General features: G+C 44.9%; 1 protein-coding gene across 2 annotated transcripts in view; it reads left to right on the top strand.

The window, feature by feature from the left end:
- STRIP2 (striatin interacting protein 2) overlaps window positions 1–15,541 on the top strand; it is an 81,529-nt gene that overhangs the window by 34,013 nt on the left and 31,975 nt on the right. For both annotated transcript variants that reach the window (XM_053404700.1, XM_053404699.1), the window contains 5 exons: window positions 7,927–8,001; window positions 8,545–8,679; window positions 10,259–10,379; window positions 13,361–13,429; window positions 14,405–14,511. In XM_053404700.1, the coding sequence (XP_053260675.1) occupies window positions 7,927–8,001; window positions 8,545–8,679; window positions 10,259–10,379; window positions 13,361–13,429; window positions 14,405–14,511 (507 nt within the window). The remainder of the gene's footprint in view (window positions 1–7,926; window positions 8,002–8,544; window positions 8,680–10,258; window positions 10,380–13,360; window positions 13,430–14,404; window positions 14,512–15,541) is intronic.

Below are 15,541 nucleotides of genomic sequence, written 5' to 3'. Positions count from 1 at the left end.
TGGGGAAAAAGCGAGGGGAGCGCTTCATGCTGTAAAACAGAAAACCTCCCCAAGTGTCGGCACGAAACTGCCCTCCTTCTCTCTGACTACGTTGGTCAGCTGTTCTCTTCCGTGGGGCGGAATTTGCTTCCGAAAAACGAACGCCCTTCGTTGTAACAGGCTGTATTTGTTTATTTGACGAGGTCGTTTTCCAGGATATTGAAAGCTCGCGATTTGGGATTTGGGTGTCTTGCGTCAGCTCATTGCCCACCCCGCTGTGTCGGCTGCTAGCAGAAAAAACAAACCCATCACTTCTTATCTCTCTTAAACTGTGTGCATGTTAGGATTTGCAGCGAGGAGAGAGACCCTGCTGCATAAGAGCTGCCCAGGAAGTAATTAAGCTTAAGTTCTGCAGCAGCTGAGTAAATGCAGAAATTCCCCCCTGGACAGACACATTGCTGCCTCCTTTCCTCTGCTTGCTCCCCTGGCATAGATTTCTAGCCTGTAAGCTCCTTGGGGCAGAGAGCTTTCCCACTGGGCCTTATAAAAGCACCAGGCGTAGCCTGAGTCCCACGCAGTGCCAGGTTTACGTATAAGCTAAACAAGCTATAGCTTAGGGCCACACTCTCTTGGGGGCCCCAAAAAAATTTAAAGGGGGGGAACCTGGATGTACATTTCCAAAATATAAGATAAAAAAACAAATACAATAAAACCGACATACAGCAACAGTGTTCTGTGTTGTGTAGGCTCCTATGATATAAGTCATGGGCCCTGCCTGCTCGCCTGCTCCCTAAAATATCACTGGTTTGCTCCTTTCTATGTATAGGGTGCCTACATTCTGCATGGACTGTTTGCATGACAAAATGTGCAAATGGCTTTAGATACCTATTAAAGGTAAAGGGACACCTGACCATTAGGTCCAGTCATGGCTGACTCTGGGGTTGCAGCGCTCATCTCGCTTTACTGGCCAAGGGAGCCGGCGTACAGCTTCCGGTTCATGTGGCCAGCATGACTAAGCCGCTTCTGGCGAACCAGAGCAATGCACGGAAACGCCGTTTACCTTCCTGCCAGAGCGGTACCTACTTATCTACTTGTGCTGGTGTGCTTTCGAAGGCAGCTAGGTTGGCAGGAGCTGGGAAGGAAGATTTTGTACAAAGATTACCATAATAAAGGACAAAAGTGGTAAGGACCTAACAGAAGCAGAAGACATCAAGAAGAGGTGGCAAGAATACACAGAGGAATTATCCCAGAAAGATATGGATGTCTCGTACACCCCAGGTAGTGTGGTTGCTGACCTTGAGCCAGACATCCTGGAGAGTGAAGTCAAATGGGCCTTAGAAAGCACTGCAAATAACAAGGCCAGTGGAAATGATCGTATTCCAGCTGAAGTATTTAAAATTTTAAAAGATGATGCTGTTAAGGTGCTACACTCAATATGCCAGCAAGTTTGGAAAACTCAGCAGTGGCCAGAGGATTGGAGAAGATCAGTCTACATCCCAATCCCAAAGAAGGGCAGTGCCAAAGAATGCTCCAAATACCACACAATTGCACTCATTTCACACACTAGCAAGGTTATGCTTAAAATTCTACAAGGAAGGCTCAAGCAGTATGTGGACCGAGAACTCCCAGAAGTGCAAGCTGGATTTAGAAGGGGCAGAGGAACCAGAGACCAAATTGCAAACATGCGCTGGATTATGGAGAAAGCTAGAGTTCCAGAAAGACATCTACTTCTGCTTCATTGACTATGCAAAAGCCTTTGACTGTGTTGACCACAGCAAACTATGGCAAGTTCTTAAAGAAATGGGTTTAACCCACAGCGCCACCCATGTACGCTGACGCCCACCCTATTCTTCAGGACCCTCTGTCTCCCACTTCCTGGGTGGCATCATGCCAATGTTGCCCAGAGTCTTTCCTTGCCAGCGTGACTAGCACACACTCGGGCCACCGCGATCCTAGGAGATGAGGAGTTCTCTATAAATACAGCGCGATATTATTACACATCCTCTTACTGACGATGTTGTGGTCCAAGAGAGACCTGGCACGCAACAGATGTCTATTTTAAAAGCAGTTGGGAAAAGAGAGAGCGAGAGAGAGGTTTGCAACTAGTAGTTTTCTGGACACTACAACTGAAATAAAGAAGGAATTTAAATTATTTGCAAAAAAAAACAAAAACGGGGAGGAGAGCTGTACAACTCACTGCAGCAAAGAATTCCAGAGTGTCTGATCATTCAGTTGAATACTTGCAAAACTAACAGGGAGAGTAAGAGGAATAAAAGGAAATACTATTCAAAAATTTAATGAAGAATGGTTAACTTTTGAAGAATATCTTAAAAATCATACGGATAATGCAAGTTTCCTGGCAGATATGGATTAAATCTTGAAAATTGAGGGAAGGCGTAGTAAAATCTGATTAGTTAAATGTAAGGAAAAGTAGAATAACTAATAGAAAATACATACAGTTAAGACTGGCAATAAAGTATAAAGAGAAGACTTGGAATTCTAATATTTGTGGTGTACATGTAGGATATGTAGGTATGTTGGGTATGTACCGTATTTTTTGCTCTGTAAGACTCACTTTTTCCCTCCTAAAAAGTAAGGGGAAATGTGTGTGCGTCTTATGGAGCGAATGCAGGCTGCGCAGCTATCCCAGAAGCCATAACAGCAAGAGGGATTGCTACTTTCACTGCGCAGCGATCCCTCTTGCTGTTCTGGCTTCTGAGATTCAGAATATTTTTTTTCTTGTTTTCCTCCTCCAAAAACTAGGTGCGTCTTGTGGTCTGGTGCGTCTTATAGAGCAAAAAATACGGTATATAATGTATTGTAATGTAATGTATGTAATGTATTGTATTTGTTAAGTTCTATGTAAAATGATGTATAATAAAGATTATTTTTTTAAAAAAAGAATTCTGGAGTGTACCTTTCGGAACTAGAGTGAAATACTGCTGGAACTAAATATATTGCTGAACCGAGGGTCTTGGTAATAATAAAATAATGATAGTATATTGAAGCACCAATTTATTTATTAAATATACCATTATGCAGTGCCTTTCATACAAAATAACAAGGCAGCTTAGAGGATAAAATCAACATAATAAACCAGTAAAATAGCAAAATAGCAAAAATGCATTAAAAACAGCGACCCTACACACATGCAGATATCAGAGAGATTTAAAAATGTCTAATAAGAGACAGTGCCAGAAATGCTTCGATGGTATCTAATGTGTGTATTTCCTACAGAAGATTTTGGGGAGGGAGGGAATTATTGGGCCATTCTTGTTTTTATTATGCATTTTGTGTTTTTATATTATGATTCTATGTTGTGAACTGCCCTGGGACCTGCGGGTATAGGGTGGTATATAAATTAAGTGCTTTTCTTTTTCTATATTTTTTATATCTTTTTCTATATTTCTATATTTTCAAAAAATATATGTTTTGGGGTACTGCCCTTCAATGAGGCCAAACTTAGATTCACAAAATGTTTAGGGGTATGCGTACCCCCAGAAAAAAGCACTGTATAAATTTAACAACAATTCTCACGTTTCTCCTTCAGTGCAATAGAGAAAAAGCACGGTAAACATTTAAAAACTCTACAAAAATAAAACAACAGAAGCAGCAATTTGGATAATCGCATCCAAGGGTTTAATCCTAATCTAGCTTGCGTTATGCGTGGAAATGGAAGGGTAAATGTTTCCAAGGGGTTTGCCCAGCATCAGAGATGCCGCAACTTCCCACACTAAAGGGGGTTGGACTAGATGATCCTTAGGGTTCCCTCTACTCTTCTGTGATTCTATGAAAATTGTGCCTGGCAAACCTTGGCAGGGGAAATTCACAGAGATGTGGCACCCAAATGTCCCTCCCAGGCATCACTCCCCTAAATTCAAACATGGGACCAGGGCTGGATTTAGGTTGGATGAGGCCCTAAGCCAGGCTTAGGCAACCTTGGCCATCCAGACGTTTTGGGACTACAATTCCCATCATCCCTGAACGTCCTGTTAGCTAGGGATGATGGGAGTTGTAGTCCCAAAACATCTGGAGGGCCGAGCTTGCCTATGCCTGCCCTAAGCTACTGAAGGTAATGGGGCCCTTTCAACGTCCAGCTGTCCTTTGTCAACAACAAATTGTCACTGATTTTTGTGTTGAATATATGCTATATGGTAATTGATGGACCTAATAGGTATCTGGAACGCGGGTGGCACTGTGGGTTAAACCACTGAGCCTAGGGTTTGCTGATCAGAAGGTCGGCGGTTCGAATCCCCGCGACGGGGTGAGCTCCCGTTGCTCGGTCCCTGCTCCTGCCAACCTAGCAGTTTGAAAGCACGTCAAAGTGCAAGTAGATAAATAGGTACCTCTCCAGTGGGAAGGTAAACAGCGTTTCCGTGCACTGCTCTGGTTCGCCAGAAGCGGCTTAGTCATGCTGGCTACATGACCTGGAAGCTGTATGCCGGCTCCCTTGCCCAGTAAAGCGAGATGAGGGCAAAACCCCAGAGTCGGCCACAACCCCAGAGTTGGCAGAGCATAGCCATTGTGGCTTGATGTTGTTGTTGTTTAGTCGTTTAGTCGTGTCCGACTCTTCGTGACCCCCTGGACCAGAGCACGCCAGGCACTCCTGTCTTCCACTGCCTCCCGCAGTTTGGTCAGACTCATGCTGGTAGCTTCGAGAACACTATCCAACAATCTTGTCCTCTGTTGTCCCCTTCTCCTTGTGCCCTCCATCTTTCCCAACATCAGGGTCTTTTCCAGGGAGTCTTCTCTTCTCATGAGGTGGCCAAAGTATTGGAGCCTCAGCTTCACGATCTGTCCTTCCAGTGAGCACTCAGGGCTGATTTCCTTAAGAATGGATAGGTTTGATCTTCTTGCAGTCCATGGGACTCTCAAGAGTCTCCTCCAACACCATAATTCAAAAGCATCCATTCTTCGGCGATCAGCCTTCTTTATGGTCCAGCTCTCACTTCCATACATCACTACTGGGAAAACCATAGCTTTAACTATATGGACCTTTGTTGGCAAGGTGATGTCTCTGCTTTTTAAGATGCTGTCTAGGTTTGCCATCACCTTTCTCCCGTGGAGCAGGCATCTTTTAATTTCAGGACTGCTGTCACCATCTGCAGTGATCATGGAGCTCAAGAAAGTAAAATCTCTCACTGCCTCCATTTCTCCCCCTTCTATTTGCCAGGAGGTGATGGGACCAATGGCCATGATCTTCGTTTTTTTGATGTTGAGCTTCAGACCATGTTTTGCGCTCTCCTCTTTCACCCTCAATAAAAGGTTCTTTAATTCCTCCTCACTTTCTGCCATCAAGGTTGTGTCATCTGCATATCTGAGGTTGTTGATATTTCTTCCAGCAATCTTAATTCTGGCTTGGGATTCCTCCAGCCCAGCCTTTCGCATGATGAATTCTGCATATAAGTTAAATAAGCAGGAAGACAATATACAGCCTTGTCGTACTCCTTTCCCAATTTTGAACCAATCAGTTGTTCCATATCCAGTTCTAACTGTAGCTTCTTGTCCCACATAGAGATTTCTCAGGAGACAGATGAGGTGATCAGGCACTCCCATTTCTTTAAGAACTTGCCATAGTTTGCTGTGGTCGACACAGTCAAAGGCTTTTGCATAGTCAATGAAGCAGAAATAGATGTCTTTCTGGAACTCTCTAGCCTTCTCCATAATCCAGCGCATGTTTGCAATTTGGTCTCTGGTTCCTCTGCCTCTTCTAAATCCAGCTTGCTCAAGGTCAGCAACCACACTACCTGGGGTGTACGAGACATCCATATCTTTCTGGTATAATTCCTCTGTGTATACTTGCCACCTCTTCTTGATGTCTTCTGCTTCTGTTAGGTCCTTACCACTTTTGTCCTTTATTATGGTAATCTTTGTACGAAATGTCCCTTTCATATCTCCAATTTTCTTGAACAGATCTCTGGTTCTTCCCATTCTGTTGTTTTCCTCTATTTGTTTGCATTGCTCGTTTAAGAAGGCCTTCTTGTCTCTCCTTGCTATTCTTTGGAAATCTGCATTCAATTTCCTGTATATTTCACTATCTCCCTCGCATTTTGCTTGCCTTCTCTCCTCCGCTATTTGTAAGGCCTCATTGGACAGCCACTTTCCTTTCTTGCATTTCTTTTTCATTGGGATGGTTTTAGTTGCTGCCTCCTGTATAATGTTGCGAGCCTCCATCCATAGTTCTTCAGGCACTCTGTCCACCAAATCTAAATCCTTAAACCTGTTCTCACTTCCACTGTGTATTCGTAAGGGATTTGGTTTAGATTGTATCTTACCGGCCCAGTGGTTTTTCCTACTTTCTTCAGTCCTTCTCCCCAACAAATTTGTCTAATCCATTTGCCCTCCGGCGACAGGCATTCCAGCCCCGCCAGCGACTAGAGGCCCCCTGAGCTAAAAATAGGAAGTCCCTCTTGCAGAGGGCTTGGCAGTCGCATGAACATGCATGCGCGCGCACACACATGCAAAGGGCTCATCCCAAAGCAGCAAATGAATAGAATCAAAATTTAAACTGCCAATGCCATAATGCCATTGGGCAAGTCTGTGCTGTGATGGCATTTGGAATATTGTGTGTGGTTCGGGTCCTCTCACCTTCGAAAGGATATCACAGACTTGGAATGGGGCAGCCAAAAGGGTCAAGAAGAGGGAATGACTCCCCTAGGAGCAAAGGCATGTAGTGCATAGTTAGTCTGTGGAACTCATTGCCACACGAGGCAGCAATGGCCACTGATTTGGATAGATCTAAAAGCATCACCTGGAAAGCCATGGGTTAGAATCGTAGAATTGTAGTTCTCGCATTTCAAACCAGGCATAGGCAGACTCAGCCCTCCAGATGTTTTGGGACTACAACTCCCATCATCCCTAGCTAACAGGACCAGTGGTCAGGGATGGTGGGTGTTGTAGTCCCAAAACATCTGGAGTGCCGGACCAGAAGGAGGAGGAGCACCGGGAAGAATCGAAGAATTTCAAAGGCTATTTACTCAAATATGCTAAGATAAATTAAATAGAATCACTTTCAAAATAATAGATAGGCTAAGGATTTAAATATGTGAAGTTATAGAATAACATGTTTAAAGTTGAGATGAAAAGAGACAAAGATGTTAAGAGGATTAAGTAAATTTTATGAGATTTCATTTTGGAAAACCGTTACAATGATATATAATGAAATTCAGTCAAGGGAATTTGAGGAAATCATTTAACAATGTTACTAAGATTGGATCAAGTTCAGTTGTGATTTTTGTTTGTTTGTTTAAAATTTTGGAAAATCAATAAAATTTTTGAGAAGAAGAAAAACATCTGGAGGGCTGAGTTTGCCTAGGCCTCTTTCAAACCTTCCTTCCTCCTCTTTCTGTGGTTCGTTAAATTTATTCTTATCATTTCCTGCACATTGAGTTAGAACTGTTGTTAAACTATTGAAACGTATATAAATGGAAACTATAAATAAAATTATTTTTATTTATTTTTTAAAGAATCCTAGAATTTTAGATGCAGAAGGGACCCTAAGGGTCATCTAGCCCAACCCCCCCTGCAGTGCAGGAATTTCTTGCCCAACATGGGGCTCGAACCCACGGCGCTGAGATGAAGAGTCTCGTGCTCTACCCACTGAGCTACCTTGCTCGCCCTCCTCTTAGGATGGGCAGTGTTAAGTTGTGGGCGAACATATCAGACGACACAGCGATTCTTCCAACAGCTCTTGTTTATTCACAGGCCAGAACAGAACTGAACTGAAGGGTTCAGCCAACCTGCTTATATAGAGCTCCAGTACAACGCTACTGTAACAACTTTCTAAAACTATCCAATCACTGAACGTCTCTTTCGATCCTTCATTTGCATAACTGTCTACAGTATCCCCCTGCTGGCCCAGGGTGAGAACTTCAGTGCATAACAGGCAGGGATGGTGGCGCTGGCAGGTGCTAATTCGTCTCCCCATCTTTCCCCCTTCTCTGACAGAACTGTACAGCTACACAGAAGAGCCAGAGTTTGCCGCCAACCGGAAGTGCTTTGAGGAAGATTTCCAAACACAAGGTATCTTTGAATTTTATTATTACGGTCCCAGACCAGTTCACTTACCCTATTGGGAAAATCATAAAACACAACAGGAATACATTGAATTGCAGTTGGGTATAACAGAGACAGTTCTGATATAGCTGCAGTTAAAAATCTTGATCACTGAAATATAAGCTAAAATTGTCATTTAAAACCTTAATCATTTTGGTAGTTCAGCTTGTTCCCTAAGTTTTATGGCAGTCGCACAGAATTTGGCCACCCTGAGCGTGATCTCTTAGATCCTTGTCCTCTACCAGGAGCTTTAGACATTGAAGTTCAAACCCCTTTGGAATGTTTTCTCATTTCTCCTGAAAGTTAATAGCGATGGAGACAGGCGCACCTTGCCAGGGAAGGCATGCCACGAGCAGGGAGCCACCGCCGAAAAGGCCCTGCCATGGTTCAGTGCCAACCAGGGAACTCCCGGTGGAGTTAGTCGAACTCCTGGAAAGGGGCTAAGGAAAAGGGGGGGCATTTGGCAGCGGTCTTCAGACTTTGGTTTTTTGGGTCCTTCTTTTCCCACAGTGAAGGACAAGCAGTGGTCGGAGCTGGACGTGGCTCAGCAGAAGGCCTATGTGATGCGGCTGCTGGATGGGCTGGAAGTCGTCAACAGGGAGAAGAGGCTGAAAGTCGCCCGGGCGATCCTCTACTTGGCACAAGGTAACCAAGTCGTCTTGGTCTGGGTGGAAACAGCAGCCCAAATGCAGCGTGCTTTTGGGGCAGAACATTTTCTCTTTAAGAGAAAGAAGATGTAATGCATTATTGAACACAAGCCAAAATCACAGGTACAGCGGTACCTTGGTTCTTGAACTTAATCCGCTCCAGGAGTCCATTTGACTCCCGAAATGGTTCGAAAACCAAGGTGCGGCTTCCGATTGGCTGCAGGAGCTTCCGGATGTTCAGCTTTGAATTTCGGGTTGGAATTCGCCCCTGAAGGCATTTGCCCCTGAAGGTAGAACATAAATGGTGGTTGTACTTCATATTCCCTGATAGCCTTAACCGTGGATTTGTCTAATCCTTAAGAAATCTCTGAGTTGATGCCCATCACTATTTTATGTGCTTTGAATCGCCCAACATCCAGCCGAATTTGGATTTCCCTGAGTCCTAGTGTCATGAGAGAGGGAGGGAAACCTTTCTTTCTCTCCTTTCTCTGCATCATGCATCTGTTGAGTGTGTGGAGGAAAACTTAAACATGTTGCAGAGTTCCCCAAAAATAGACCAGCAGAGGAAATCAATATTTCATCCAGCAGAGCTTTACTGCTACTGAAGGCTAATAATAATAATAATAATAATAATAATAACAACAACAACAACAACAACAACAACAATAATTTATTTATATCCCGCCCTCCCAGCCAAAGCCAGGCTCAGAGTGGCTAACAACAGTAAAAATAGCACAGTCTACATAAAATCACAGTCAATTAATCAAAATACATTCTAAAATCAGTTCAGAATAAAATTAATGTCGACCATTGGGCTAGAGTTCTATGTGGATTACCAAAGGAGGGGTCAGACTGTGCCTTGGCCAAAGGCCTGGTGGAACAGCTCCGTCTTGCAGGCCCTGCGGAAAGATGTCAAGTCCCGCAGGGCCCTAGTCTCTTGGGACAGAGCGTTCCACCAGATCGGGGCCACCGCTGAGAAAGCCCTGGCTCTGGTTGAGGCCAGCCTAATCTCCCTGTGGCCCAGGACCTCCAAGATGTTTTTGTCTGAAGACCGTAAGGTCCTCTGTGGGACATACCAGGAGAGGCAGTCCCGTAGGTACGAGGGTCCTGAGCCGTATAATGGCCACAAATCCAATACATTCAGGATTAGCACAGTCCATAAGAAATCCAGTTGCAGCAGACTTATCTTAAACTTAAAATAAGACTAAACCTTGACACTAAGCGTACAGAACAGAGCACCGGAACAAAGAGATAGGAAGAGAAAGTGAAACCCAGGCTCCTTCTGGCCTGTTTTTATAGTCAGCATGACCTTGACAGAAAGAGGTAACAGAAACAGTTTAAACCAGCTGTACTCAGCTTCCTGGAAGCAATAACCCAAACATCAGAAACCTTCTGCCTGCTTCTTTCACATAGAAAGAAACCTTCCAGAAGCCTCTTGAGCTAAGTAGAATAGGGAAGATCTCTGCACACCAGATCAATACTTTCTGTACTAAGAAATGCAAATTGACAGCATCGTCTCGTGTCTCATGGCCCCCTCCCTTACTGGCTTTTTTCCTCCCCTCCTCTCTGCTTCCCAGGGGTCTTTGGGGAGTGTGACACAGAGGCAGACGTCCTCCACTGGTCCCGGCACAACAACTTCCTTCTGTACCAGATGGGGACCTTCATTGCCTTCCTGGAGTTGCTGAACATGGAGATGGCGTAAGATATCTTCTGAAAACAGGATCTGAAGCTGGCATTTTAGTGCGGGCTCCTTTTAACTCTGCTCCTGGAAGTTGCTATTTCAATTTTTTAAAAATAAATAAATCGGGTGTGCATTGGGGAGGGGGAGTTCTGCTTCACAAAAACTCACAAACTGACCTGTGGAACTCATTGCTGCAGGCTATTGTGTGGCGAGAGCAACCTGTGCAAGAACTGGATAGGTGAAGCAATGGTGGACAATGCATCAGGGACCTCCCTGGTCGCCGGACGAGGGATTTGAGGGATGGAAATATGTTTCAGTGGCAGCAGATCTGTCCAAGATCTGCTTGGACTACTGCAATTCGCTCTACGTGGGGCTACCTTTGAAGGTGACCCAGAAACTGCAACTAATCCAGAATGCGGCAGCTAGACTGGTGACTGGGAGCGGCTGCCAAGACCACATAACACTGGTCCTGAAAGACCTACATTGGCTCCCAGTATGTTTCCGAGCACGATTCAAAGTGTTGGTGCTGACCTTTAAAGCCCTAAACGGCCTTGGTCCAGTATATCTGAAGGAGCGTCTCCACCCCCATCGTTCAGCCCGGACGCTGAGGTCCAGCTCCGAGGGCCTTCTGGCAGTTCCCTCGCTGCGAGAAGCCGTTACAGGGAACCAGGCAGAGGGCCTTCTCGGTGGTGGCGCCCGCCCTGTGGAACGCCCTTCCATCAGATGTCAAAGAGAACAACTACCAGACTTTTAGATGACATCTGAATGCAGCCCTGTTTAGGGAAGCTTTTAATGTTTGAGGCATTACTGTATTTTAATATTGTGTTGGAAGCCGCCCAGAGTGGCTGGGGAAATCCAGCCAGATGGGCGGGGTATAAATGAATTATTATTATTATTATTATTATTATTATTATTATTATTATTATTATATATTCCCCCCAACACACACTCGTGAGCAGCCAGATTCTGTAGTCTAGTTGGTGCCATTGAGGAGAAAGAGCTTGACAAATTATGGAGTGGCTGCTCTCTGGCATAGCTAGGGCATTACATATTAAAGCCCTACTATAGGCTAAAGTAGGGACGCGGGTGGCACTGTGGGTAAAACCTCAGCGCCTAGGAATTGCCAATCGCATGGTCGGCGGTTCGAATCCCCGCGGCGGGGTGCGCTCCCGTCGTTCGGTCCCAGCGCCTGCCAACCTAGCAGTTCGAAAGCCCCCCCGGGTGCAAGTAGATAAATAGGGACCGCTTACCAGCGGGAAGGTAAACGGCGTTCCGTGTGCTGCGCTGGCTGACCAGATGCAGCTTGTCACGCTGGCCAGTCGACCCGGAAGTGTCTGCGGACAGCGCTGGCTCCTGGCCTATAGAGTGAGATGAGCGCACAACCCTAGAGTCTAGCAAGACTGGCCCGTACGGGCAGGGGTACCTTTACCTTTACCTATAGGCTAAAGTAAGGATGCGGGTGGTGCTGTGGGTTAAACCACAGAGCCTAGGACTTGCCAATCAGAAGGTCGGCGGTTCGAATCCCCGCGACGGGGTGAGCTCCCGTTGTTCGGTCCCTGCTCCTGCCCACCTAGCAGTTCGAAAGCACATGAAAGTGCAAGTAGATAAATAGGTACCGCTCCGGCGGGAAGGTAAACGGCGTTTCTGTGCACTGCTCTGGTTCGCCAGAAGCGGCTTAGTCATGCTGGCCACATGACTTGGAAACTGTACGCCGGCTCCCTCGGCCAGTAAAGCGAGATGAGTGCCGCAACCCCAGAGTCGGCCACGACTGGACCTAATGGTCAGGGGTCCCTTTACCTTTACCTTTATTGGCCAAAGTGGGACAACTGCCTCAGGCGGCAGGGGCCAGGAGGTGAGGAACAGTGCTGAGCAAATATTTGGCTGCCACACCAAACCTGGTGTGTCCACACAGGGCCAGGTTAAACCACTTTGGGGCTTGGATCCATCCTGCCAGTTCAGTTTGCATGTCACTTGTGCTTTCCCCAATATTTATATTTCACATGAATATTTATATCCTGCTTTTCCACAAACAGACCCCCCCCCGAAAAAACAGATTTAAGTAAAAAATAACAGCAGCAAAGCAAATGCATTTATAAAACAGCCATAGTTTTACATTAATTTATGAATCGCTTCCCGCACGGTGAAAAGTCCGGAAGTGATTTACGAGAAGGATTAAATGCAGTTTAGAAAATAACTTAGACATGTTTAAAATGTAAAGTTAAAAATGTCCAGTCCCCAGTGTTGCCCAAATGCCCAAGGAAACAAAAAAAATATCTTTGCCAGTGTTGGAATGATAAGGAATTTGGTTCATGTGGGGCCAGGTGGTCCTAAAGTGAAATGGCCTTTGCTGCTTGCGGTCAGGGATGGGGGCAGTGGTGGTGCAGTGGTTAGAGCGCTGGACTATGACCTGAGAGACCAGAGTTCGAATCCTCACGGGGTGAGCTTAGGCCAGCCCCAGTCTCTCAGCCTCACCTACCTCGCACGATTGTTATGAGGATAAAACAGGGAGGTGCAGAACTGCGTTTGCCACCTGAATTCCTTGGATGACAGCCGGGATAGAAACTGAAGAAAGAATAAATAATTTCCCTGGCTGTCATTCTGAGGGCCACCACTGAAAAGGCTCTCTCTCTCTCATACGCTGACTCATTTCGCCTCTGATGGTTTGCATAGGGAAGGGTCTCAGAAGCGGTTCGTGGCATGCAGGCAAATTTGGGTGGCGGCGAGGTGGTGATTAAAATCCAGCCGTGCTGGCTCACCCTGGTCGTCTGAAATAATAATTTAAAAATAATTTTAAAAGCTGCCACGTTCCGGGATTGTCGTACTTCCCCTCCATCTGCTAGCAGGAGACGGATGCTTTTCCCAAGTCCAGCAATTGCAAGCCATCTGCCATGGTTCAATTAATTGCCAGTGATTCCGCCCCCCATCCCCAATCTAAAGTCTCGAGAAGGAACAATTTGGTGGCATTTGACTCGATCTTTTCTCTGTGTGTGTATTCCAGCAACAGCCAAGCATCTGGGAGCGCCTTGAGGAAGCCAGCCATCTCTCTGGCTGATAGCACTGAGCTCCGGTGAGTCACTGATGTTGCCCTGGGACTGTCGGTAAACGACCCAGTAAAATTCCAAACAATTAATTGCACGTTTCATCAAATTCCAATCAGATGAGCTTGATTTAGCCATCTGCACCTCCAGCACTTCTTGCTACCTCCCTGGCCTCCTAGCACCCCCCAGGTAATCCCACTAGTATCACCCCCCGGGTTTTTTGTTGTTGTTGTTTAGTCGTTTAGTCGTGTCCGACTCTTCGTGACCCCCTGGACCAGAGCACGCCAGGCACTCCTGTCTTCCACTGCCTCCCGCAGTTTGGTCAAACTCATGCTGGTAGCTTCGACAACACTGTCCACCCATCTCGTCCTCTGTCGTCCCCTTCTCCTTGTGCCCTCCATCTTTCCCAACATCAGGGTCTTTTCCAGAGAGTCTTCTCTTCTCATGAAGTGGCCAAAGTACTGGAGCCTCAGCTTCAGGATTTGTCCTTCCAGTGAGCACTCAGGGCGGATTTCCTTAAGAATGGAGAGGTTTGATCTTCTTGCAGTCCATGGGACTCTCAAGAGTCTCCTCCAGCACCAGAATTCAAAAGCATCCATTCTTCGGCGATCAGCCTTCTTTATGGTCCAGCTCTCCCTTCCATACATCACTACTGGGAAAACCATAGCGTTTACTATACAGATCTTGTTAACAAGCTTTTTCCAATTAATTTAACTTAACGTATTTAACTAAATAATCATTAAATTTCATCCATTCCTCCTCCTCCTTCTGGTCACGGACTCTTCCGGTCAGGTCGGCTAGCTCCGAAAAATCCATCATCTTCATCTGCCATTCTTCCACATTCTTCCAATCTTTTCCCCCAGGGCTCCTTTTTGGCTTTTGGACTTAGAAGTCCTTGTTGGGAACATTTTATTTGTTGGGGTGCCTCATTCTCTTGAGGTGGGCAATGGCTTCAGGGTCACCTGCTTCGGGACATTGATTTCCCCTCTCTGCTTTCTTGCCAGGGTGTTGTTGAGCGTGATGTACCTAATAGTGGAAGCCATGCGTGTGGAGATGGAAACGGACCCCCCAACATGGAAGGCCGCCCGTGATACGTTCAGGACTGAGCTCAGTAGGTTTTTGTCAATTCTCTGATTGGGCACGGGGGGCTTTCTTCTCCTCCCTCTGTGTAGTCTAGAATCAATTTAAATCAATTTATTTATTTTATTTATTTCATTTTTTTCATTAGTTTTCCAAATTTATAACAAACAAATAAAAAGAAAACATCAAAAAGAAAACAAACATTTAGCCTAACTGTAATAATTCCGCTTTTGTTCACATTGCTGGGTGACTTCCTTGAGTCCCCCTGGCTGAGTTTCCATATAAATCATTGTAGCAGTTTTCCAAAACTATTTTAACATAAAATTTACTTAGTCAATTAACATCTTTCTTTCTTTCTTTCTTTCTTTCTTTCTTTCTTTCTTTTTTTAACCATAATATTCTACAACATTGCTTATTTAAATCCTAGGCCCATCTGATGCTCACAAGTAATTCTATTTAAATTATCTTAGCATATTTAGCTAAATAGTCTTTAAATTTCTTCCATTCCTCTTGGTACTCCTCCTCCTTCTGGTCACGGACTGTTCCGGTCAGGTCAGCTAACTCCCAAAAATCCATCATCTTCACCTGCCATTCCTCCACTTGTAATTTCAAATTTTTGGCCTTAAATAAATTTATTTATTCGGTTTTTCATATTAACATTTTACAGTCGCATATACAACATAGAAACCAGATTCCAGAGAATCTCCTGGACTTCCCTCCTCCCTTTTGTGGGTCCTATTTTTTTTTTAAAAAAATGTTATAGTAATTTCCATATTTTATAGTTTTCCATATTTATCATATTCACATTCTGTTACATAATTCTGTAACTTAAAGCATTGCTCAAACTGAGCATCGACCTCCTTCCCTCCCTCCTTCTGACTTCCAGACATCTTTACTAAATTCTTAGCATTTCTATAGCCACTTTTTTACCTTCTATCTTCTTTTTATATTTCACCTCTTTATATGTCAATCGGTTCCTTATTTTCACATTACAAAACATTTCAATTCAAGCCTACAAACGTTCTCAGATGTTTACAATGTTCTTCCACATAAAATATAAA

The sequence above is a fragment of the Podarcis raffonei genome, chromosome 10 (genome assembly GCF_027172205.1).
Source record: "Podarcis raffonei isolate rPodRaf1 chromosome 10, rPodRaf1.pri, whole genome shotgun sequence".
In the NCBI taxonomy this organism is placed as follows: Eukaryota; Metazoa; Chordata; class Lepidosauria; order Squamata; family Lacertidae; genus Podarcis; species Podarcis raffonei.
Note: the sequence above shows the minus strand (reverse complement) of the source record. Positions and strands in the feature narration are given on the sequence as shown.